This window comes from Glandiceps talaboti, chromosome 16, assembly GCF_964340395.1.
Source record: "Glandiceps talaboti chromosome 16, keGlaTala1.1, whole genome shotgun sequence".
Lineage (NCBI taxonomy): Eukaryota > Metazoa > Hemichordata > Enteropneusta > Spengelidae > Glandiceps > Glandiceps talaboti.
Genome location: NC_135564.1, coordinates 334,429 through 361,887, shown reverse-complemented (window position 1 = coordinate 361,887; position 27,459 = coordinate 334,429). Strand labels below are relative to the sequence as shown.

At 35.2% G+C, this 27,459-nt stretch overlaps 2 protein-coding genes across 2 annotated transcripts; one reads left to right on the top strand and one right to left on the bottom strand.

Moving 5' to 3' along the window:
• Positions 1-8,670: 8,670 nt before the first annotated feature.
• Positions 8,671-15,864, bottom strand: LOC144447346 (max-like protein X). Its single transcript, XM_078137316.1, has 8 exons — positions 15,803-15,864; positions 15,451-15,505; positions 13,679-13,828; positions 12,897-12,994; positions 11,967-12,163; positions 11,236-11,320; positions 10,604-10,720; positions 8,671-10,053 (listed from the first exon to the last, which is right to left on the bottom strand). The coding sequence occupies exons 1-8, from the start codon at positions 15,851-15,853 to the stop codon at positions 9,976-9,978; spliced, it is 831 nt and encodes a 276-aa protein (XP_077993442.1). The 5' UTR covers positions 15,854-15,864; the 3' UTR covers positions 8,671-9,975.
• Positions 15,865-16,142: 278 nt separating this feature from the next.
• On the top strand, positions 16,143-19,445 carry LOC144447625 (transmembrane protein 169-like). The gene is made up of 2 exons (XM_078137701.1): positions 16,143-16,296; positions 18,313-19,445. Exon 2 carries the CDS (start codon positions 18,352-18,354, stop codon positions 19,255-19,257), a length of 906 nt encoding a protein of 301 aa, XP_077993827.1. The 5' UTR covers positions 16,143-16,296; positions 18,313-18,351; the 3' UTR covers positions 19,258-19,445.
• The last annotated feature ends 8,014 nt before the right edge of the window (positions 19,446-27,459 follow it).

Below are 27,459 nucleotides of genomic sequence, written 5' to 3'. Positions count from 1 at the left end.
ACGATCTAAATATCGTTATCTAAACTTTTATAAAGTATCCACTATTTATACGATCTGAATATCGCTCTACATTTTACATTTAGACCATCTAAATATCGTCTAAACTTCATAAACTATCGACTATTCATACGATCTGAATATTGCTCTACATTTTATATTAGACGATCTAAATATCGTTATCTAAACTTTATAAACTATCGACTATTTATACGATCTGAATATTGCTCTGCATTTTATATTTAGACGATCTAAATATCGTTATCTGAACTTGATAAACTATCCACTATTTAAACGATCTAAATATCGTTCTACATTTTATACTAAACTTTATAAAGTACTAGTATCCACTATTTAGACGATCTAAAAATATTGCTCATTGTGTATTAATTTGCACAGTACACATTGACAGATCTGCAGGATGGCTTAGAGAACGTGTAACTGTTAGGGTTGTACCTGGATACATTAAATCTATGTGAAAACTCACGTTTTATTTTATTTCATATTATTTTACTTTTTATGTGCGTGTATGTGGAATGGGGGGGAGGGGTTTAAATCGTCAAACAAAATATACCAGCGCTTGCCCAAATTTGTAGTACATACATACATTGCACTTGAATAAATAGTTTAGATATGAAATATGGAATGAAATATGTTATCAGGATGGTTTTTTTAAAAATTATGAATTCATAGGATGGAAATTTGATGAAAAGGGTCTGTAGTACTAATACAAGTAAAGCTACTGTCGTAACAGCCACGCTGTTCTTAGAGCCAAATGCACGATTATAGTATTAATAATGAAACGACATATACCACATCGAGTACTATGTCATGGAAATGAACCAGCATTAACTTCCAATCCATGTTGTTATGTGTCGGACCACCGTATTTCTAAGATTGGTATCACCACGCCAAGCTGTTAAAGGTGCGTCAGGAAATTATCCTATTAGAACGTAAGTCCTTATTATGTTCCTAATACTCTTCTGATCTTCTGATCATGTGATTTGATACAAGCTTCCTAGACAAAGAAGACACCTTTAAAGCCGCATTGGTAACCGACACTGGATACACGTTGGTGGAAGTACGTGGAAAAATTTAGCAGGGCTATCCCTGAAATCCAAATCACTACTACAAATATTATACGACGTAGACAAAGAGAATGAAATCTTTACATTTATTAGGATGTGATGAACCATACTGCAAATATAAATGTGAATCTGTAGGTTTAGTATTAACAGATGTAGCTATATCATGACCATCAATCCTAAGAAAGATGACAAGGAAATTGATAGTTCAGAATATCATACATGTAAGTATACTGAATAGCAGGATTGAAGTTACATATTCCGCAAGTTTGAGTGAAGCTGCACCAACATTATCATCAATAAAGTGTTTATATATAAATCAGGTAAGATCCCTTTATACGAACTAAAAATAAGGTGTTCCTGATAAGACATAAACGACGGAAAAAACTTTCGACATCACGTTTAACACAGAACTCGTTGATATGAGATTTAATCAGAATACATGTAACCCCCCTATTGAGAACACCCCTTTCGGCATCAAGATAGTAACCCTGTGTCCCGACCTAAATTCTGAACCTGTTTCGATTCGAATCGAATCCCTTAAATCGGTTCGAAACTACCTGGGGGGGGGGGGGGTCGATTCGGTTCAAAGTAAATCGGTTCGGAACAGGTTTAACTTGTCGTAGTTAGGACAGGAAAAACCGACTTAAAACCGAATCGAACTTGAACTTGAATCGGTTCAATGTCAATTACCCACAGCTGCGAACTGGAATCTTGACCTCCAGGTTAAATTTTGCAAGTTACATGCTTTGTAGGCCGACACCTTCGGTTTGGAACACAACTGGAGTACGTGAAGTATTATCCAGCACATGACAAGATGGCATCGCCTGAATGGAATGTTCAGCAATAAATGAGTGACAAAAACAACCATGTGATTGCTATAAAAACCTTATTTTATTATGGATTCATCAACACCTAAAAAGAAGTCTTTTTGCCGAATTTCTCAAATTGATAGAGACTTCCTTTGGCGGTAGTTGTCACGACCAGAAATGATCGTGTAGTATTCGACGAACTGGAATCGGCCCGGGCTCGGACTTTCTACTTGTTACATTACTAAAACTACCTACATGAACATGTACCTAAAATTTCTCGGATTTATACGTAACATTTTTTTGAATCCAAAGTCGACACGGGTTCGCTCTTGGGACACATCGAACAGCAGAGAGATAAACAACACTGTGTGTACGACATGTCATGTGACTCTTGTATGGTCGTCACCCTAATTGATTTTAACAGAATTTACGTGGAAAAGGAGTTGTCAAAAAGGTTCAAAGCTAGGCCGTGCTGCATGTCATGTTGGGGGTGGGCCCGACATATCGTGAAACTTACACGAACGACAATCCGGAAATTACCGGTGCGATGTCACGCATTTGAGGTCAACTCAGGTCTCGACGACAGCCTGTGTCCATTTATTGAGGTGAAAACGAAAAGACCGATCGTCAAAATTAATTATTCAGCAATGGTTTTAGTTTTTTTGGAGAGATTTGTACATTTTTTCACGTGATATTTGAAACACGTGAAAGCAGTCAAGGTCATTGTGCAGTGCCTGTTTTAAGTAACTGAGTGTCGATATGCGGAAACGGGCAAATGAAACCACAGAAACAGCGTGAAGACTCTATAGAAAGCACGAAGACTGGTAAATACAATTTCCCGTTGAAAGAATGTTTTGCAGAGTTAATAAAACGCTTTAAACTTTGAATGAATTTTGCTAGTTTAGTTTGCATACCAATGACGATGTAAATGGTGCATGAAATAGTAAGCGTTGCAATAGGACAAATCGTTCATGTTCCCATTTCCTCTTGCGAACTAAAACAAATGAATTACGTTTCTTATAGTAAGAGGTGGCGAAGGTGTTGGCAAAGGTGTACAAGTATCGATCAAAGTCCGTATACACTTGTCAGCTATTCTCGATCATCCTAAACTTCAATCATACTTATGACTTATGTAAAATTAGGGCCAATATTACGTCGCTTGGCCCAAAATGGATGCCACGACCATACGACCGGTCGTGGAGAAAAGTCATTGGAAAAAATACATGCCACGACCATACGACCGGTCGTGGAGAAAAGACGGTGAAATAATACATGCCACGACCATACGACCGGTCGTGGAGAAAAGATGGTGAAAAAACACATGCCACGACCATACGACCGGTCGTGGAGAAAAGTCATTGGAAAAAATACATGCCACGACCATACGACCGGTCGTGGAGAAAAGATGGTGAAAAAATACATGCAACGACCATACGACCGGTCGTGGAGAAAAGATGGTGAAAAAATACATGCCACGACCATACGACCGGTCGTGGAGAAAAGATGGTGAAAAAACACATGCCACGACCATACGACCGGTCGTGGAGAAAAGTCATTGGAAAAAATACATGCCACGACCATACGACCGGTCGTGGAGAAAAGATGGTGAAAAAATACATGCCACGACCATACGACCGGTCGTGGAGAAAAGAAGGTGAAAAAACACATGCCACGACCATACGACCGGTCGTGGAGAAAAGTCATTGGAAAAAATACATGCCACGACCATACGACCGGTCGTGGAGAAAAGATGGTGAAAAAATACATGCCACGACCATACGACCGGTCGTGGAGAATAGTCATTGGAAAAAATACATGCCACGACCATACGACCGGTCGTGGAGAAAAGATGGTGAAAAAATACATGCCACGACCATACGACCGGTCGTGGAGAAAATTCATTGGAAAAAATACATGCCACGACCATACGACCGGTCGTGGAGAAAAGATGGTGAAAAAAAAAATATTTCTCACGACCATACGACCGGGGAGAAAAGTTATTGGAAAAAAATACTTGCCACGACCATACGACCGGTCGTGGAGAAAAGATGGTGAAAAAATACATGCCACGACCATACGACCGGTCGTGGAGAAAATTCATTGGAAAAAATACATGCCACGACCATACGACCGGTCGTGGAGAAAAGATGGTGGAAAAATACATGCCACGACCATACGACCGGTCGTGGAGAAAAGTCATTGGAAAAAAATACTTGCCACGACCATACGACCGGTCGTGGGGAAACCAAAGGGAAAATAAATACTTGCCACGACCATACGACCGGTCGTGGAGAAAACACAGGGAAAATAAATACTTGCCACGACCATACGACCGGTCGTGGAGAAAAGTCATCGGATTCAGATTCATGTTCACATATTGAAGATACTTAATGAGACAGACTCTTCTAATATATTGAGCCCCAGTTCCAGCCTCATAATTAGGAGATTTGATTCATAATCATATGTTCTTCCAATGTGAATCTGATTTTTAGTCTGGTCTTAGATTCATACTCATGGTAACTCCTGATAAGTAACATGAGTAAAGAAGACGACCTATGTCCAAGATCATTCGAACATCCGGGTATTTCTTACTGTAGCCCCTATTACTCGTATTAGTATATGCTACTATTATCCACGACCAAAATTTGGTCGTACGACCGGTCGTGTGGTATAGGCATTGAAAACAGTGGTTCATTTTGGGCCGGGTATCTCGTAGTTTGGTCATGGCATAGACAATTCAATGCAATTGAGTCATGTAAATCCACATCACATCGATATCACGGCCAGTAAAGTTATCAACCTTCAAATAAAGTAAAATTACATTAGGCTACTTGTCAGTTTTGACGCAAATGTAATTATTTTAATTTTTCTTTTTTTACTTAATTTCTTAATATTTTGATTGTGAATATTTCGCTGTCATGTGGAAGTATATGGTTTATTCCCTTCTTGTGGCCTTACACAACTCAACGATTGTCTTTACTTCATATACATTTCAGTAACCTTGATAAATTTCAACTTCAAATTGATTATTTTGCTGCAGGCCGGAATGTACCACGGATTCATGTCTACTCCAGGGGCTACAACGGTTACGATGGGTCATTGCAACGTATTTGAAGACGCAGGTGTTACAGTACATGCGATCAGCATCAAAATAACAAAGTATTCAAAGAAAAGCAATATTTGTATCGGCCATTTCACTGATTCCAATATCATTTACTGACATACATAGACATAATGTAAGCAATAGCAGCAAACGAGTGTACTTCTGTAGGGAACCTACATATAATCACGCACTCAACATACTTTTAAATGCTTTTATGCTTGGAAAATAATAGAGAAATGTGAATTAAAGAAGAAGTCCGACATGTGTTTAAGTTTTAAGTCACGTGAAAACATTTTAATGTAGACACTACTTGGTTCACTACACACAAACACAGACAACGTCAAAAAAAATAGTCAGGGGTCCAAACTGTTATGTTTAAAACTTCACATCGGGCCATGACAAACGTAAGAAAAGTAACTATGAACAAATAAGGTATTTATAGTTCGGTTGTGTTCAGATGAAAATAATTTCTTGTGGGTGGGAAGACAAAAAGTCGGAGTCATATCATGCCGAAACACGATAGTACATGTTACTGGATCTTTGTACACTTTAGATATTGTGATTATACAGGTCGGTATTTCTATGAATGTGTTGATATTTGCTAACAAAATACATTTAGAGATATTTTCGGTCAATTACTGGCGATTTTTAAAAAGCAATAAACTAAACTAAACGTAAAGTCACATTCCAAAGAACTTATAAATTCTTGAGATTCGATATGTCCGTCACACCCACGTAAGTTTTGTATGCAAAGTATGAGGGTCCACACAGACCCTACTCTGGTGTTGAATTCATACATTTTATACCGTCAGGAAAATATACCCCGGTGTTACCGAAGTATAATGATATATTGAGATTGTTTTCGTCATATACCGAAGGTAAATGAAAGAAATTTACATGTCAGTTGTGGTGGTTCATCTACGTATACAGACACAAAGACGATGTGGGAGTGACTGTGTAGGACTTGATCTTTGATAATGGGTCACGACGGTGTACTCCCACGCTACGAGGATGTTGTTAAATCTCTTGAACTCAGACAGCAAATAGAAAGGTACACGGAAGTGTAGATGCTACTGTGTTTGCAGCAACAGGGAGATACTATTATCTACCTTACACCAGTGAAATATAGAATGTACTTCCAGGAAAACATAAAGTTGGATCCTCTGATGCAGTTGTTCATATTTGTCAATGTTTTCCTATAGCATTTTTGGATTCTAGAGTATCAAAAGCAATTTCCTTTGTTTGGTTTGGTTTGAGAATACGATTTTCTAACATTCCCCTATTTCGCGACTTATTCTGTTTAAATAGACGTGTTTTTGTCATGTGACCCCAGGATGTACCGTGTTTTATTTTCGAGCGAAATGGCGATGAATTCAAGCAAGCAACTTGGATGGATGGATGAATGAATGAATGAATGGGTGGATGGATGGATGGATGGATGAATGAATGGGTGGATGGATGGATGGATGGATGGATGGATGGATGGATAGATGGATGAATCTTTATTTACCTACAAATAACAGGAAAACAAACCATATGTCTAATTCACTTTGGACAAGTATGTACATTTACAAAAAAATGCAATTCAAGTGATTAGTGAACTAGTAAATGAATGATATTATTTTCCTTACATACTACATAGTAAAACGTAAATACCCCGTAAAATGACGACAGAAAATTCCATTGATGAAATCGATAGATTTCTGTGGAAGCGGGCTTTATATTACGTGGTGTTCAAGTAGTTAACAGATTTGTAACGATCCAAGTATGCATGTGTAGACGAGTATAAAGGAAAGGAGTTTACAGTGGAATATTTATACACCTACACACCGTTACTAACAAATTAAAATAAATCGATTGACTTCCCCCTTTTAACATGACCACAACATGCAACGGATTACAAATCTCAACAACACGCGGTCATTTTTGCCTATTAACCAGATTTAGACTGAATGCCTCCCGTGAGGGCGAACCATAGGTTTTTGCTCCTACGCACACTGTTGAAATGTATAGCCTAATTACAATACCGAAAATAATTAATGTGTACATTAACCATTAAAAATAAAATAATATGCCAACAGGATTTATAGGATACGTGTTCTTGTTACGATTGACCTCTGTGCCAAATTATGTTGAATTTGAAACTTGCATTCTTAATATATAGTATAATTACCAAAAACCATTAATGATTGAAATTACTCATTAAAACTAAGTACTATGCCAACAGACTTGTAGGACATCCGCGCTTACTATGGTTGATATATGTAATTGAATTATATTCTTACTTTAAGATATAGCCTTATTACCACAGCCATTAATTATGTAAATTACTTCTTAAAACTATAAGCTACATAACACGCATTATAACATGAGTGCCTTGTTATATTTAATGTATGTACCAAAAGTACATCGAAGTTAAAAAATAATCATATGAATAGAAAGATAATAATCATATATGAACAGAATACGAACGGGCATACGAATAGAAAGGGACAAAGCTTATAATGTTACACTAGCTGGTACAAGGGCGCCAACTATCGGAGACATTGACCTAACTATTGTTTTCTTCAGATATTATGCCAGCATGGATTGATTCAAAGCATTGCAATGATTGAATTAGTCTTGGCTATTGATGATGCATATATTTTGTAACAGAAAGTACAACAACATACAAACTTGCATTATTTACAGTTTTTATTGTTGAAATCAAACAAAATTAAACAATAATATGCAGAAAAGGTGAAAATGACATGTGAGTTGATAGAAGAACAAGACAGAACGAGTGTTCATAGACATTTATTCCAGTAATATTAGTTTTTGAATATAATTACATTTTGCATAACAATAACAGTATCTGTGGTAATACTCTGTAGTGTAATTCTATAGGTTTTATAACACATTTGCACCAGAGCTGAAAGGATGCATTTTCATCTTAGTGTTTATGGTTGATACATACTATTTCTTGGGATGTTCACAATCTGACGGATGAAAGCACATCTGTATGATGCATGGAAGTAATAGTATAAATGTTTTAGAAATGGGTTTAAAGCTTGTCTGATTGACAGGAATAATCCAAGATGGCTGCTAAACTGTTCTATGGATTGGTTAGTACACAAATTTGTATGTTTAAAGTATATAAGATGGAATATGCATCTTGAAAGACACACTCAGAAAACTACTACTAATATCATATGAACACTTAAAAACTTGGAACCGTAAAATGTGTAATAGTAATATACATAATATTGGCACAATAATGGGAGGTGCATTACAAGCACACCATAGAATGCAATTTGAAATGAATTCTCTCTTTTGCAACAGATGAAACTTGTGATGATTTTGTCACTGACAATATTTATGATTATAATATACCTAGTGATAATGCGGTGCCATGATTCGCTAGAATCAGTCACGTGATAGGAAAATAGAATGACTATTTCCCTAGGGAAATAGTTCCATCAACTATTACATGGTCACGTGACCACCGTGAGTTCACAGCAGGTCAAAATGGCAGCTTCTGATGATGTCGTCTGCCACCGCGAGTTCACAGCATGAGGTATATTATAAAACACATATTGCCAGGCCTATATTCGGGCTATAGCACCCGTTCATTACCCCCTCGTGACTGTGAGTTACTAGAATCACATGCTATTTCCCTCGGCCTTCGGCCTTGGGAAATAGCATGTGATTCTGGTAACTCACAGTCCCTCGGGTGTAATAAACGGGTGCTATAGCCCTCAAGGCCAGGCAATATGTGTTCACTATGAAGCTCATTTCAATATACTGAGCATGTAAACACAAACTATCTGTTATTTGGAGTGAGATTAAGAATAGGTAAGATATGATTGAATATTAGTTGTACTTGGTACAATTAACCATATAAATGAAATATTCAACAATTTTGATTTTGTAACTGTCTAAATCTTGTGCGTTGCTGATATTTTGTCAAGGATATACAAAATATCCTTTATTTAATTACATTTCTTAAGGTTGTAATTTTCAAATCCCCAGGTATCCCGGAGACTTGGTTATCTGACACAACACACTGGCTCATCTGGTAAACAACACTGTCAAGCCAGATTGCCAAGTCAAGTGTCTGGGCTAAATCATAGACTGAGACTGAAACAAACTGTATTTCAAAGTGTTCAAATGATGGGCCAAGTGTCAAATACACAAAGAAGAAAAACAAGAAAAGAATCAGTAGTCAGATTTTGTGATGAGACACGAAAGATGACTTCTACAAGAGCTTTGAAATTTGTTTAAATTAATACTCAAATTTCAATGATTTCTCGTCGGTACATTTCAATATGTCTGGTGAAAGATTCAGTATTGCTATTGGTGATAATTTGTTGCGACTACAGTTCATACTTTGTTATATAGGGTTACTGTGATTTAATTTTCTAGTCAACAGGCCCGCTACCATTTTAAATGTTGCATTGGGGGACATACAGTATCATAAACATTAACTGTTGTAAATAATCTTGTCACATTCTTGTCAACCATAAATAATCTAGTCTTGTTACCCATGGAGCTGTCCTGATGATCTCTTCAGATTCGGTATTACTGAAACTATAAGAAACCAACAGTCCTTTGCATCTTGGCAGACTCTGTTTGGATACTATTTTGGCAATTTTGTAGAACACAGAAAATGACAGCTGAACTATGACCTCACTTTCCTTGACATAGACATATTTGTTATTAAGTGGACTATATAATAAATTAATGCCCCTGATATGACTGTTTATAACCCCCCTCCCCCTGAAAAGTGGCAGACTGCATTTTTCAACTACACAAACTGTCTTCTTAGTTTTCATTCGGTTGTGTCAAATGTCATGCATTCAGAAAAGCAGGTACATTACAAAACAGAAGTTTGGAATAATTTCTTTTACACTCATACAAAGTGTTCTTTAAACATGATTTCCCCCCTTTTAAACACAAAACACATGAAATGTTTTTTAAAGTAAGTAAAATGTAAATGTTATAGTGTTGTTGGTTGGCTGCCATAAAGCTGTACACTAACATTTCTTAGAACACCAAGAACCAAATCACGTAAAGCCTGTAAAAGAGAAGAAAAAACTGTGAGTGTCATTGCATCTAATGTCATTTCTATCAATATTGACCATGATCTATGTGAATGCAGAATTCCATGGACATGAATACGTTCACATCCATATAATAATTTCCAATATCATATACCCTTGTACACTGTATTCAAATATAAAGTATGGGGCTTCATCACTTTGTCATTTTAGTTGCTAATTTCACTCTGAAAATATCAGCAACATGCAAAATTTCAAATAAAATGTAAAGATATGGTTTCAAACTATAAAACACTTGTCAAAAATCCCCCCCCCCCTCCTTTCCCCTTGAGCCCCTTGAGTTGCTAAAATTTTGAACTTCAGTGACTTTGTTGGTAGGCTTGAACATGGAGAGGAAAGGAGTGTTAAGGAAAATCTACACAAAGAAATTTCACACCCCATGCTTTCTGACTCCTTTATACAGAACAAAACAATGTCTGGCTGACACAAAATAAAATTTTATTCCAAAGGTTTTTATGTGATGACTACATAGCATTTTTGCTACCATCTGTGATCCACTATCTGTACCTGTGGTTTGCAGCATTCTTCTAACCAATGGAACACACAACCTGACAACTCAGCAAAACTAGCCACAGATATTGATGCATTAAATGACTGGAACTGGGCATCCATGATGGCTTTGAACTGGTGAAAGATGACAAGTTTGAAATCAATATTATGAATAACGTATCAGAAAATGTTCCACTCTCTTTCTATGCAGTGTTTGTGTTCTTATTGGCAAATACAATGTGTCCATAACATCTGTAATACATTTGGTAAGTAACAAATCCAATGTCAATCTGTTCTGCTTTTCTCCTGACTCTTCAGCGTTTCAATTACTTTCACATCACTTTTATCATAATAATGGTGGAAGATCCTAGTGAGATCTAGAGGTGAGATCTGAAACTCAATTAAAACAGTGCTGCTTGCAAAGGGTTTTAAAATGTCATTTTCTTTATAATGCCGATAAGAATTTAATCCTGTTTTCCCATCTTGTAGTTTGTTGTGTACAAACAAATATCCCCTGGTATACAGATTTAGGCACTGGATTCTTCTGAAAATATTAGCTATGATTGTGAAAATACTTATGCTAATCAATTACTACTAAGTACTGACTGGAATATTTGCCTTTGAACTGTGAAAGGATGAAAACAACCTACCACTTGAAATTTGACTTCATCTGATATTTGATTTCTTCCACTAGCCGGTGTATTTTGATGTGCCTTCACTATCTGTTCATAATTGCTGGAATGAAATAATAGGACAGAGAGATTCCAATTATTATACTTCAAACAATATCATCTGGGAGTGACCTGACTTACTGGTTTGACAGATCGAGTGAATGACATTTTCAAGCCAGATAGCCAAGTCTGTGGGGGCGACTAACAAGCATTCATCTAATATAAAGTATGACTAATGATGTGCATTTATTTTGTGCCTTTTCTCCTGAGGCGTTCACAATTATTACCCCGGCATGGATTAATGGCAGCACAACAGCCATTTATATTTCCTCAACTCCCTGGTGAGCATACAATCCATTGCAGCATTTATTAGCACATCACAACCTCTATCCTACCAGGTCCCTAATTATAAAGCTGGGTTGACTGAACCACAATCATGGTTCAAATATTGCCTAAGGACTTTAGCCATTCAGAAACAAATGGCAGAGATGAGATTTGAACCTGCAACCTGCCGATTCCAAACCAACCACTCTAACCATTCACCCATCATGACTCCAAATGATGCATTTTTACTGCTGGTATATTCAACAATGAAAGAATAGGGCTTGGGGTTAATGAGAAGAAAGATATTGTAATCTCAATCTCTTGATTATTCACAATGAATAACCCTATATGAATGAATAGATACTGTCATAATACACCAAACTCACGCCTTCATAATTTTAAGTGCCATGACTTCTTTCCTGAGTGCACTGAGATCATCTTCTTGTTTCTTTTTCTGTTGTCCAAGGAACTTGATGTAATCAATGGATCTCTGTAGGATGGCAGCTTTACTAAGTTTTTGTGAACCTACAGTGTCTGCTTGTTGACATGTAGGTACAATATTCTGTAGGTCTTCATAACCTTTCTGTGTGAAGGAAATCAACATAACATGTTAGTATAGTGGTGATACATTATGATGTGATGACCAAGATTTGTTTCTTTTTGAATATACAACAGTTGTCTAATTTACACATGTACTTTGAGGTTTCGTGATATGAAAACCTATGGTAGCAATTTATTGGGAATTAAAGGAAATGTGCAGTCAGGTTTATTTCTGCCCTTAGTACACTGTATTGATTACTGCTATCGACTCACATATGACTATGGGTGATAAAATAACATCTTGGTAACTTATTCAACTTTGAAATCTTGAAAAGAAGCCCTATGCATTTGATAGTGTCTGGCCATGTTGGGGATTTCCTACAATGGTTTATGTGAATACATCTGATTTGATATGTGTTTGGTCATGGTGGGGATTTCCTACAATGGTTTATGTGAATACCTCTGATTTGATATGTGTTTGGTCATGGTGGGGATTTCCTACAATGGTTTATGTGAATACCTCTGATTTGATATGTGTTTGGCCATGTTGGGGATTTCCTACAATGGTTTATGTGAATACCTCTGATGATGATATCGCATTAAACTACTCTATCTTGAGTCAAATAAATTGTTATATCCAATAAATATAATCATTGCTTTATTGCTTTTAATTATTTTGATATTTTTGAGTCAACATTAACACAATTGTCTACATATTGTTCATTGTTCAAAGTAAAAATCGTGGTAAGTTTCTTGTCTTCAGTTCTTTATCTTACCTTGATTGCATCTCTTCGTTTTTGTTCAGCAGCTGTATGAGCACTACGTCTTTTATCTCTGTAATTTCTTACGTTAGTGGTATCATCATCATCATCATCTACAAAGGAATTGCAAATGTTATCATTGATGTAAAAGGAGAAAGTGTTGAGTTGAGGAGGCAATCTCAATCTCATTGTTAGTGAGTCATAAGAAATTGGTGTGTAACAGTGCAGTGGTAAGTCAAATGGGCTTAGCAGGCACACTGATCCTTGTAATGGTAAGTTAGGTGTGAAACTAGAAATGTTCCAAGTAATAAACAGTTCTTGTTAAACAACCACGGTTCAAATTACTTACAGGTGACATTTTGGCCTGTTAGATTGACAGGCTTTGTCAAACTGTCTGTTTTACTGGCTTTACATCTAGTAATGTTTGACAAAGACTTTACATCTAGTAATGTTTGACAAAGGTTGTCAACTTCAACAGGTGAAATGTTACTTGTAAGTAATTTGGAACCCTTGTTCATGTTTTCCCAAACTGTTGAATATATTGACATTCTAGTCTAGCTGCTAGACCCTTGGACAATTCTGTTAACTTTAAAACAGGTTGCACAGCATCAAACATTGCGGTCAATGTCTTGCTGGAGCTGCACATCAGAGGTACTGTTATCCTTGGCTTTTGTTGAACAATACAAAACGAAGTGACATTGTGTAATACTACACTGTATATGCAATTTGCATACTAACACGGTAGGAATGTCAAGGCTCCCACACTTTGCAATAAACTTTACCAAAACTTTACTTACCTGTAAGTTGTAAGGATGAAGCACTTTCAGTATGTGACATAGATGCATTGCTACTGTTAGCTCTTACAAGATGTCTCTGGTTTCCACCCTGTCCTGTTGGTGGTGGACTTGATGCTTCAATTTTCAGATCACCATTGCCTGGAAAGTCTACTACAAGGGGTAAATTTAAGAAGATACGTTTTGGAATGCTGACATCACCAACTGGTGTTAGCAGTGACTCTATACAGTCCATAATTATCCACAAGACAATTATAAACCAAGTGTGAAACTCAAGAGCTCTAATTTGCAACTGAATATATTCATAATACATTAAAAATATAGTCATGCTTGCACTGTGATATTATGTTTCATTTCAAACTCCACTGTGAACACACTGCAAAGACATTAATAAATATCACCTCAGATATGATGACAGACCACTGTTTAGCATTGGTCAGAGCCATCAAGAAGAAAATAACAGCATCTCTCTGTCTCAGATACTGTTTGTACTTCTGAATTTACATTATTCAAATCTGAAAAGCTGTCCTTACAAATTTTTATATCAATTACTGTATAAATCATTTGTACTGTTTTGATGGTTAGATCATGATCTATTGATTCAAATTAGACTAGAACCTCTTTCATTATTCCTGCTTGCAGACAGAGTACATCAGGACTCGATTCTGACATGGTCCCTTTTCCTTCTCTATCCTGCAAAGAGCTGTACAACAAACTTGTACTACCCCAGCTATGCCTAATATCACAGAATTATGAGACTCAGCTGTCAAATATTGGCAACTGATTGACTATTTAATCATTTCACATCTCTTTGACTACATGCAATAGTCCCTGCGCAAATGAGCAAAAATTTCCTTAGCTCAAATTACCTTCCTTGACCAACTTTTGTACACCTATGGCATAGTTAATATGGCAGTGTACATTCGCATATATAAAGAAGGTGGTTTGAAATACTGAAAAGTTCCTATTTCAAAATTTTTAGTCATTTTAGTTATTTTGTATGTGATACTTGTTACACAAGTTTTTGCAGGATGGTGTAGAAGAAGGAGGGGCAATGTCAGAATTGAGTTGGGACTTACTCCATCTGCAAGGACTACTCTTTTATCAGTTGTTCTTATGTGTTGGCAAGGAAGGACAACAATCTAAAAAGCGAATATAACATGCTATTCAACAATCAAATAATTCATTTACGAGACAATTGTGCAAAACTGACTTTCATCACATATTTTTTTGAACACCAAAACACCAACTGTAAATTCGAAAATCATAGATGCTGCCCTTAGGATATGGGGAGTACCCCTATACAAAAATAGGAATGACGTAATTACTGAAACCCATCGTGTTTTTCACGATCGTGGGATAGGAATTTTAGAATTCGTCTGGACACAGCAAGAAAGCATAAGCCTTCAAATACATGTATTTACACTCAAAACAAGTAACTGGCGTTCGGAACCCCCCCCCCCCCCCCCCGGAACGTAACGACAACACATGCATGACATGGATTGAACTCTACCGTATACCGTATACGTAGCTTTGTTTTTATTTGCAATACTTTTTTATATTTTACTCATTATTTACTTACGGGGTTTGCAAAAACCCAAAGCGGAGAACCGAGATACATAAGAGCGGAATAGCTAATACTGCAGATAGGATATGGATATTGACCGACAAATGAACACACACAGTACAGTGTGAACGTTACGACTTACGCAAACTAAACATCAACTTGTACATACGTTTACACCATTACAAATGTAACAAAGCAAATGACTTACTCTGATCGAAACTTGCATCCCCAAAAGTGTCACTACCAACGATAAAAGCAGTTGTCTGTTGGGCAGACGAATAAAAGAATAAAAGTTCAGACGAAATGTACATGTAAACAAATAAAAGTGTCGAACAACAAAATAGCATGTGCGGTCTACGTGATCACTGCGAATTTACTACTGATCTGCATGCACTGACTGCAGCACAACTTCAGATCACCAACGTGTATGCATTTCCCATTTTCTATCATAGCCGTAACTATAAAGAACACAAACGACAGCTCAAACTATACTGTAGTATTTTTAGAATTCGGAAATTACGTTTCACTTCAATAAAAGTACACTGTTGATAAAGTTTTACCGATTGTTGATCTTGCGCTCTCCATGAGATGCCCTCTTCTTCCTCCGCCATGATTTTCGATGCCCGGATGCCCAAGGTTGGGCGAATCTAAAATACTACGGGTTGGAGAAGGCATGATAACGAGGGACAAAATCGTTTGTTTATCTATTTGAAAATATCACCTATTTTATTATGCGGAAAATGATAGTGAAACGTGTAAACGTTGTTTACGAATGTTTATTGGAATAGCAGAAATAATATTTGACGTATTCAATTTTTAATATTCGTCATATTTCAAATGGAAGCTACCCGAAACATAGGAAGTTCTTTGTGAAACTTCCGCTGCTGAAGGAAGAGAGTCTACTGGGTCTTGGTGGGTTTCGGCGTGGTCGGTGTGGCTCGTCAATGGAAAATATCAATGCAGTGCCATTTTTTACAGGAGATCGGAGCAGAATGTCCTAAAGCTGAGTAACTACTTATCAAGCCACATGTAGTGGTTGACGCTGTAACAACAGGTATGTCGTTCCTTTCGTAATTTCGATATCTGTTTCAATCAGTTAACCTTCACTTTCACTACATAATATAAAATTGTGACAAGTGTGTCCATGAAAGTGCAGTGGCGGACGTTCATGGGACAGGTGCTAGGTGTGGTGATAAAATATTATGTCGAATCTGCGTTGATGCTACAGAAATTTATATTTCTTTGTACAACACATGGTTATGTGAGTTATGTAAGTATACATGCATAAACAACACGAGTATCGGTCATTCACTTGTCGCACACTGCTGGTATTGTTATATGAAATAGTGGCAGCTGATACAAAATTGGAAATAGGTTGTATCATTATCATTGTTGTTGAAGTCTAACCAATTTCAACATGTTTAATACATGCACTTGTCTGAGCTAGACCTCTATATCACATGGGTTTGATGTTTACAGTAATGTTGTGGTCAGGTGGGGGGTTGGTGGGGGAGTGGGTTGCAAGGTAAACAATCATTGAATCATTACAGAAAATAAACTTGGGGAAAAAATATATTATAATGTATTATAACAGATTCAGAAACCTTGATTGAACTCTTAACTTTCAAGGCTGGTAGTAGTAGTGAAAGGAAATACACCACATAGAAACAAGTGATAAGAAATGAGTCATTGATGAGTACACATGTTCAAAGTGACTAAAGAATGTTGATAAAGATAGTGCATATATAGGCCTTCATTCATCACCTGGGTTCCCACTCATACAACTAACCCCATGATTGTCCAGAATCCATCAAATTTATTAGTACTTCATCAAATGATAATGCTACCTTTATATTTGTCTTTCAGTCAAATAACACATGCCAGTGAGGGCAACATCACAATTTAGTGACTGCACAAGGGTTGGCACTCTTTACCAAAATCAACTTGGGCATCATAAAGGTTTTCGTAAAGAGTGCCAGCCTGAGGGCAAGCACTAAATTGTGATATTGCCCTCGTGCATGTGTTATTAATTCTTGCTATCTGCAATACAATTCTATGCATCGCTAAGGAGTCAAATGGAAAGCAGTCTTGCGACCGCGCTTGCATTTGTCGACACCTACACTTCTGGTCGCCTATGTCAATACACATGAATGTTTCTTCCAAACAGTTTAATTTGTAACAAATAAGATAAACGCAAGTTTTAAGCTCATTTAAATATGTACAGTATCTTTCCAGAGCAAAATTACAAGAGATGTCTACAACTGAAAATGGGAAAGTAACATTCCTGTGTATTAGCATAGCCGACCGGAAGTGTAGTTGTCGACATTAGAATGCATTGTTGAGCGATTTCGTTCCATTTGACTCCACAGTGATGCGTAGAATTGTATTGCAGGTAGCAAGAATTTTATTACACCATCCACTCATTTGTCCCTCATTCACATGTCCACTCAATGTCCATCACCATTCGTCACCGATCCAAAAAAAGTTTCCCTTTCATGGTGTATTTCCAAATTGTTCTTGTAGATAACCATAGAATGCAGACATGGCATTATTTGTAGGAGTTCAAGTGTCTCCACAGCTCATTTGTTTTTATATTTATTCAAATATTTACAAGAAATATGCTTGTGTGTCACAGTGTAGTAACTTTGTCATCTGGCGCACACAACACTGGAAAACATGCACAGAATAGATGTACGACAGTCAAAATAACTCCAATAGTGCCGGCCAATAGTGCCAATAGCCAAGGGCAATAGTCTCTGAACACATGGGCAATATGACTACACAGGCAATAGTCTATTTAAAGAGGGTCATGTGATTTGACTCTGACCAATGACTACATGTGTAGGAACATTGTAGTGTAATAAATTATTCATAAGTCCGTCTGCACTATCAATATCATTGCAATTTTAATAATTCATGACATATCATGAATTCTGAATATCTTATCTTGAAAATCATGAAATTGAATGCATGATTATATTTTCAATAGATATGTATACATGAATATTTCAATAAACAAATAAAAAATGTAATAATAATTAATATGGTATTATGATTTATCATTATCTAGGCTGAAAAGAAGAAAAAAAACGCATATTAGAAAATCAAGATGCCAAAGGCAAGAGAAAAAAGTAAAAATATTGATCCTGAGTCAAGTTCAGCCAGAGAGATGAACAGTGAAAGAGAAGAGAGTGGTGGAGGTAGTAGTAGTAGTATAGATAATGCACATGTTGTGAGTGAATGTGACGTCCAATTAGAACCACTGAAAGATACCAGTATGGACTGTGACATCCAATTGGAGCCACTGAAAGATAACAGTATGGACTGTGATGTCCAATTAGAACCACTGAAAGATACCAGTATGGATAGCAATCAGATTACAGTGTTAGAACACAGTCCAAGTAGAGATACCCTCAACACAACAACATCATCTATTGGTGGTAAGAATATTACAATGGTTGGTACGTTACGACGTGGACATAAATCCAGTGAGATTATCCACGTGACAATGTCTGAGGACAACTTACGAGCATTGACACATGAAGATACACCCGAGGACTGTGTTTGGGGATTTGATAAAGGCATCCATATTGTATTATTCAGTTTCATATGTGTACCTGTTGCATTTATTGCATCATTTGTAGTTGCTGGCTACCTTGGAACCATTACTTGGTATAATATTTTTGTACATTTTTATGATGACAAAGGCTTTGGCTATAGAATTTTATTGTGTCCGGTGTTGATAATTTTTTACCCTCCCGTCATTGTAATTCTGACACTTGCAATAGCTCTGTATGCAGCTGTTATCCAGATTTCCTGGTTTTTAACATCATGGAAAAGAGATTTCAAAGATTTTGAGAAAGGATTTTATGGCTGGCTGTGTTCTAAGCTTGGTCTGGAAGACTATTGTGCATATGATGTAGTGGAAGTAACTGGTGAGACAGCTACATCAGATAGTGAGAATGTACATCAACTAGAAGCACAGACTTCATTTATGGATAATGCAGATTATTGAAAAGATTAGCAATGTTAACATATTAGTAGTACTCTATAACATATTAGTAGTACTCTATAACATATTAGTAGTACTCTATAACATATTAGTAGTACTCTATAACATATTAGTAGTACTCTATAACATATTACTATTATTAGTAGTACTCTATAACATATTAGTAGTACTCTATAACATATTAGTAGTACTCTATAACATATTAGTAGTACTCTATAACATATTAGTAGTACTCTATAACATATTAGTAGTACTCTATAACATATTAGTAGTACTCTATAACATATTAGTAGTACTCTATAACATATTAGTAGTTCTCTATAACATATTAGTAGTTCTCTATAACATATTAGTAGTTCTCTATAACATATTAGTAGTTCTCTATGACATATTACTATTATTAGTAGTACTCTATAACATAGTAGTAGTACTCTATGACATATTAGTAGTACTCTATAACATAGTAGTAGTACTCTATGACATATTAGTAGTACTCTATAACATATTAGTAGTACTCTATAACATATTACTATTATTAGTAGTACTCTATAACATATTAGTAGTACTCTATAACATATTAGTAGTTCTCTATAACATATTAGTAGTACTCTATAACATATTAGTAGTTCTCTATAACATATTAGTAGTACTCTATAACATATTAGTAGTACTCTATAACATATTAGTAGTACTCTATAACATATTACTATTATTAGTAGTACTCTATAACATATTAGTAGTACTCTATAACATATCAGCTGACATTTTCTGTAATCATGTTATTGCAGGCTAAAGTTTGTTTTATACTTTGTATATTATGATAAACTTTGATCTGAGAGAGATGTGGTATAAATGGTATAATTTGTGAAGGATGTAGTTTTGTACAAATTGCAGATTGGTAATGTTGAATTTTTCATGTGGAAGTGTTCATTTCTTAATCACCATGAAGGTATAGTGTGTAACACATTTATCCATATAGTTTCCCACCTAATTTTGTTGAAATGTGATTATCTTAGATCAATGGTTCTATCAACTACTATGTATTAATAACAGAGCTAATCTGCATTAAGCATGGTGAACATATTTACTGTCAAATTAGATTACATTTACATCATTGATGAATCTCAGTAAGAGAAAAACAATTAGATGAGGTCCCTGTAGATTCAAATTGCTAACAACATTCCTTGTTTTACTATTTGAATCATAGTCAATCTCTGAAATACAGTACCAACTTTTTCAGAACAAATGCATATTATCTGAAAGACAAGAAAATAATTTATCAAAACATTTAAATACAAATCAGTAATGTTATTCTTTCCTTATTTGTATCTTTGAACTCATTGAATATTTGAAATATTAATATGTTTTAACAAGACTAAGAATTTGTTGTTGAAATCAACAAATTGGTCTGCTTAAGTGCTTTTGAATTTTTTTCAAAAGTATGACATATATTAAATTGTAATGTCATTTTTTTGTGTTGAACAGATCACATCACCATAAAAATGTAATTACACAAACTTTACACATGATTATAACCTACCAGTAACTATACAGAGATAGTAACAAAACCAAGATTTCAAATAAACTTAGTGAAATTGAAACACTCGGTTTATTTTACTTTCATATTCTAAATGAAAAAAGGGGATATAGAAGTAAATTTTGTTTATTTACTTGTCATTGTTGTCACTGTTGAATTGTCAGGTACTAGCCATTATTCCATGTCTTTGAAAATGACTTTCTTATGTGTTGTGAATGTACACATGCAGTCATGCTATCTTGCTATTGTTTCTGACAGGAACATCCACAATAGTTGGTATGTAGGATTAGGTGAACATTTTACCCAAAGTCAAGAAGACTGAATAAATAGTACTCCATTAAAAATTCTGATTTTGCTAGATATTGTTTTTGCCAATTTGTATGAACAAATATTATTTGACAAATCAATATACATTTCACATATAAATGTTTATTTGGCATGTAATCAAAATAATACATTTCTAAGCTAGGTATTCCTCAAATGTCAAGTAAGATGTATATATTATCAAACCCTGGTGCAAGAAATAACATGTAATATATTCAGCTGAGCCTATAGACTGATTGCAATAGGTCCATATACCTTGACTTTGCTTCTACTAATAATGATAATACAAACTTTAACAGCATATTAAGCAACCTCAGTGTGCTTTACAAAACTCAGAAAATATGTATCCATGGTAGAAAACAGTCAATATGTAAAAAAAGATTGTGTAGCAAATATGATATTGTGGTATAGTAAGTATTGTTTTGCATTTTTGGTGGGAAAATGTTCATAAAAATGGCTGACAAGATTAGTGATGATGAATTCAGTGATACAATATACAGTTTACCAAGCTAATCCTGAGGTGAATTTTATAGTACTATAAGAATTGATATTATATTTTGGAATGTAGAAGTTGCACCAGTACTTGCATATTAACTGGTAATAAAGGACTAGTTTGACTTATTTACATATTTCACATTCTGTATATTATATACTCTGTGTAGTCCTATTTTTGGCAAAGTTCTTTTCAAGTAAGTCTCCGTCAGGACTTGAAATTAGAGTAGTCCAGGGCACATAGACTTGTAAACATTGTATCTAGACTACCAATTCAGTCAGCAGACACATAGTCTAGTAAACATATTTAGAGTACCAAATTTACAAGATGGTAGTCTGATGATAGTCCAATGAAAATCAACAGAAAATTGTAGCTAAAACAGTTCACTTGGCTAAACTGACTTCTAAGAGTAGATTTCTAATTCAATCCCTGTTCTGAGGTGATATATTAAGACATTTTTAGCAACACATTTATTTTGGAATAGTTGCAGTGTATTACTGTATTATAGGTAGTAATAAAATAATACACAGTCTTCATTGATTACTGTTATATTATTGCATTGTATATTTTGTACAGTTGAGTAGTTAAATCTACTTGAGTTCTTGAAATATTTTATGGGGTTGCTCACCAAAATTATACTTACAGTACAAAGTATAGAAATGTGTGTAAGTTTTGCCATATTTTCTCCACAGTTTAATTGGGTTCCCAAACCTTTAACGAAAACACTTGTGTAGATATTTTATCCTCTAGAAAAACTTGATATAGCAGCAGATGGCATATAAACCATTACCATGTTATAAAATCTACATTATTTGTAACATGGTTGTAGTATTTGTTGCATGTTACATGATTTCATCTTGAATTACCAAGGCTGATAGATTTTGTAACCCAAGGAGCTCGAGATTACAGAATTCAAAACTCATGATAATTCAATATTTGTATGTTACTGATGTATCCATTCCTTCATTTCATTGTTAATGTATTCATGTGTGTGTGTGTGTGTGTGTGTGTGTGTGTGCACACATGCGTGCGTGCGTGCGTGTATGCGTACTGTCCTTCAAACACAAATCAGGCCTTGAAATGATTGTTTATATGATGTATTTTACTTTGTCATTGTATTTTTAAAAAAGTTTACTCCAATTTCGACATAAAACAGACAACATGAAGCTTTCAGGACAAAGAAAGTTTTGTCATCTTTGGACCATCTTTCAGATCACTATTAGCATGTATTTAGATATACTACAGGTCACATACATGTATCTTATAGAATGAACTCTATCAGGGAGAAAGTTAGGAAAATATTATATATTGAAACTAGCAAGTGATTTATGGTGCTATTAATATTCAGAAGTTATTTGCCGATTATATTTAGTGTCTGTTATTTGGTCAGTTTTGGATGTTATTTCTGGATACATGGAATCATAAATGGAAACATAAATGTGCCACTTTCATAGGATGTAGAAGAAGAAAACCATAAAAAACAATACAATATTGTATAGGTCTATTTAGCAAGATTATTTATAGTGGAAAGATAGGAAAAGGATGTTTTTTCCACCTCAGATTACTCCTTCATAGTTACTAGTTATGCATCAAGGATGATAGGGAAATGTTTGTTTTATTCTGTTTTACATCCCAACCTGCTAATGTTACAGCCACCATCATTTGACTTGCATTCCAATACTGTTGTGGTAAGCAAATTGGAATTTTGTCCAGACTTCTGCCCACTCATTCTCGTTTCATTCCAATTTTAGAATGCCCAGAGGAGATTGTCTTTTCAAGCAGTGTGCATGCTATTGTATATGGAGTGGGATTGGCATGGGGATGGGGGATGGGGATGGGGATGGGGGATGGGGGATGGATGTTGGGCTATGACTTTTAAAGGGAGACAAGCGGACATTGTATAAACAAGTCAGCTGAACATTAGAAGTATGATGGTGGTACTGCAAGTTAAAAATTTATGATTTACTGTATTTTGTCTACAACTGGACATTTGGCCCATGCTTCAAATTAAGTCATCAACTTTAGTCTGAAATATTACATAATAAAAATATAAAATACATGTAGTTGCAGGCAATTGATTACAAAGAAGTAGTTGTTTTCTTAAAGAAAGATTTGATTTGGTATATAAAATATGAGAATACACATGAGTTAATACATTTGACTTGTGTTAAAAGTATAAGCTTACATTTGATAGATTTTATGAGAAGTTACTAAAACTACTACCGGTAGTTGTAGTTAGAAACTGGATATTTGATTCTTGTAGATTACATTGACTTTTATGTTATGACATTTTAGCTTTTACTGTCAAACACTTTTACTGTCAAACACTTTTACTGTCAAACACTTTATTAATATATAATGACTTTTTTGTCAACATGGTCTGTTTGGCTCATACTCAGACAAACCATTAAAGTTTTGATCATTTCACACTGCACAAGCACTCCTTTAGGGGACGATTGCACAAAGTCGCACAAGCTCAATAAATGAACTTTGTTGGTTTAGGAAAAAACTCCCTCCTCCTCTCCCTAAATAAACATTCACAAGTGTGACATCGCTATGTTTATATATGATGTAAACCATGTTCAAAATTGTAGTGGTCACACCACTATGATCGATGCAATGTAAAAACATGATGGTAGACACATGAAAATACTGCTGGAAACCCAGCACTGTATCTCACTAAGGAGTAAATTTTTAACCAACTTATCAACATCTCAGTAGTACAGAACCTCTTATCATTGAATGTGTGAAAGTTTTCAAAATTTGGTTGGAAGTGTGAAAATGAAGTTAAGCAATCACATTGACAGCAGACCCCATCCCCCTAAACAAAGAAAGTTTGCTTATTGAGCTTGTGTCCGACATTGTGCAATCGTTCCTAAGTTGTTCTGTTTAGTTGTGTAATTATTTTCAAATTTGTGTATTTTTACTGTGGAAAACAGTATTTTTAAAGGGGTTCCAGTTTAAAATGGAAATCTATGTTCTAGAGATTTGATTTCAATATTTAGAATGCCAAAATTGGAACATTTTTGTAAACAAATAAGATAATTATGTAATTATGATTCTTTGAACGAGGATGAGGTCTTAGGTTAATTTTAAATTATTCATTGGATAACTTAGGATGAGGTTATAGGTTATGTATTGTAATTGTTGTACATGTATATAGAATTTCATTTCTGATATTTAGAAATACTTCTGAAAGTCTAAATGTCATAAATTGATCCAAAACTACAAATTCTGCATTAATTTAGAGTGAAATGGGATACATGATTTAGTAAAAACACGTTTTCATTTGGAGATTATGATGAAGGAAAAAACAACAACTTGTAGTACGGTCTAGTTTATTTGTTATTTACAGATGGGCACAAACAAAGTGTAACTTCAGTTTTGTACCATTTCTTACATATTGGCAACTTTTTACATTGTTGAGGCTGTGTAGTATGACAATTTTATGGGAGTGCACAAGTGTCTTACACAAGTTATTTTTCTACTTTTGTAATAAAAATGCTAGTTCTTATATTTCATAAAACAGTTGTTTGATGGTCATTTATTTCAATGCATGAAGAATGGAATGAAAGTGTCCATATCTTTCCTTATAGATTTAGGTAAGGTTAATAAAGTGTACAGTTTTCATACTGACACACAATCATAAAGTCATTGTTTAGCTGTCATGAACACTTTTTGATGCGATTACTAAAGATAATAGAAGTGAAATTATATGATGCATGCAGTTATAAAATTACAACAAAGGGTGTGTGTTTCCATCCCAGGAATACTAGCTACAAAATGACAATGAGTTTTCCAGGATATGAATAGCTGTCTATAGAATGGAACTGTAACTTCCGTGATATTCAACAACTGTGTACATGTACAAAATAGTAAAAACACATATTTATATGTCATCTCCTATTTTCCAGTGAAAACACTTTTCACCAAGACTGTATCTTGTCATAAAATCCAAACAGATAAACAAGTACTCTTTTCCACTAAAAAGTAAATGTCTTCTAAATGAATTGTTTGACAGGATATTGTTACATGGTTCAAAGTTCAGCCATGCTAAGGTCATGGATCAAATCTCCACAGATCTAATTAGTGCTACAGTGCTACAGTTCACTATTATGGACCAAATGTGGCATATTATGTTATTCACCAACTGTCTGTGGTATTTATATCAAAAGTTTTAGAATTCCATAAAGAAGAATAGGTCTATTTTACAAATTTATTTCCATATGGAATGCATTCTGTGCATTCTGTTTTGATATCCCCAATTATACAGTAGAAGGTCAAATGATATAGCATAAAGAGCCAATGTCTTCTCATATTCATTTCAAAATGCTTCCGGTCTTTCTATTCAGGTAATGTTAGCCCAGAAACATGACATGGTTTTACCATAGGCCCCCTGGACTTAGTTATGTTTATGAAAAACCAAAAATAGACAGACCGACAGACCGACAGACAGACCGACAGACCTACAGACAGACAGACAGACAGACAGACAGACAGACAGACATAAACAAACAACAGCAATATATCAACACCTACAAACATGACAGATATGAATGACAGAGTAATTACACAATAGGAAAATATAATGTAAATCTTGTTGCATATAAAGATTGTTGATGCCTGATTAATATGTAATTACTTTGTCGTTCATGTTTGTCATGTTTGTCAATGTTGATATCATTTTGTTGTCATTTGTTGTTTATCTTTGGTTCTTCATAACATACCTAACTAAACCTGGCCCCCTGTGGTCTTACTATTTCAAGCTTTACTCAACTGATTCTGTTTGCAGATGGAGCATGGTTGACTGATTCTAAGTTACCTTATTCTGAAGCTCAGAAGGTTAGGGGTGCTGTCAGAGTCTGGTCTGGGCTGGGCTGTTTCTAATTTGAACCATGCATAGCTTGAGATAGTACCATGACAAATGGTGGTGACTCTTGGCCAGGGCAATTTTTACCAATGTAACATTGGTGTTTAATTGTTTGTAAAGTGAAATGTAACCACACTAAACACAAGTTACAGAAGCTAATCAGTTTCAGAGTGATAAAGTTCATTATTTAACATCTCTGTATTTATTACTTGTTGGTGGAAGAAGGTCCCCTTAAAATTAGAAGTATGATTTCATTTTATCTGCACTTTTCAAAAGTTTTATTTTCAAGAAGTGAGTGCATGGACACCAACAAGCTATATTGATAATAATTTGTCAAAGATTGTTCACTGTACATGTTATGGTCCCAAATAGTCACAATGCTATAGTATAATTTTTTAATTTTTTTTTGAGGGGGAGAGGGGGAGGGGGTGGGGCTGTGTTAGTAATTTTAAAGTGTAGTGAACATAAATGTTGGTCATTCTCACACAAAAAATGATGTTGGTCGATAATGATACAAAGCTATAGAAATATAGAGATATACTATAAGATTACATGTAACGGTATATGCTATTCAAATGGAAATTTCAGCAGATAAACAAACATACACAAATTCAAAATTGAATTTTTACTTTCTCAACAAACACTATAAGTGTGGTATGGTACAGAGCAAAAACAACATTCAACACTCGCACACTTTTTGTGTGTCAGCAGAAGACAAACCACTCAAACGTCTATGGCCAAACTTAGCAAGAAGTTAGCGCCCCCAGTGGCAATAATTATAAAAACAAAATAAATGTCATATATCACTTTGAGGGCGCGAGTACAGCGTCCTCGGCTCTGGACACAGCACAGTCTGGATGCCATCGTGCTCCATAGGGGCGTGTAATAATTCATAGATTGTTGTTTTCCAGGTCTACAGACCAAATATAACAACCTTTTGACTATGTATTCCTACCTGTAACGTGAATATTTCTACTAGTA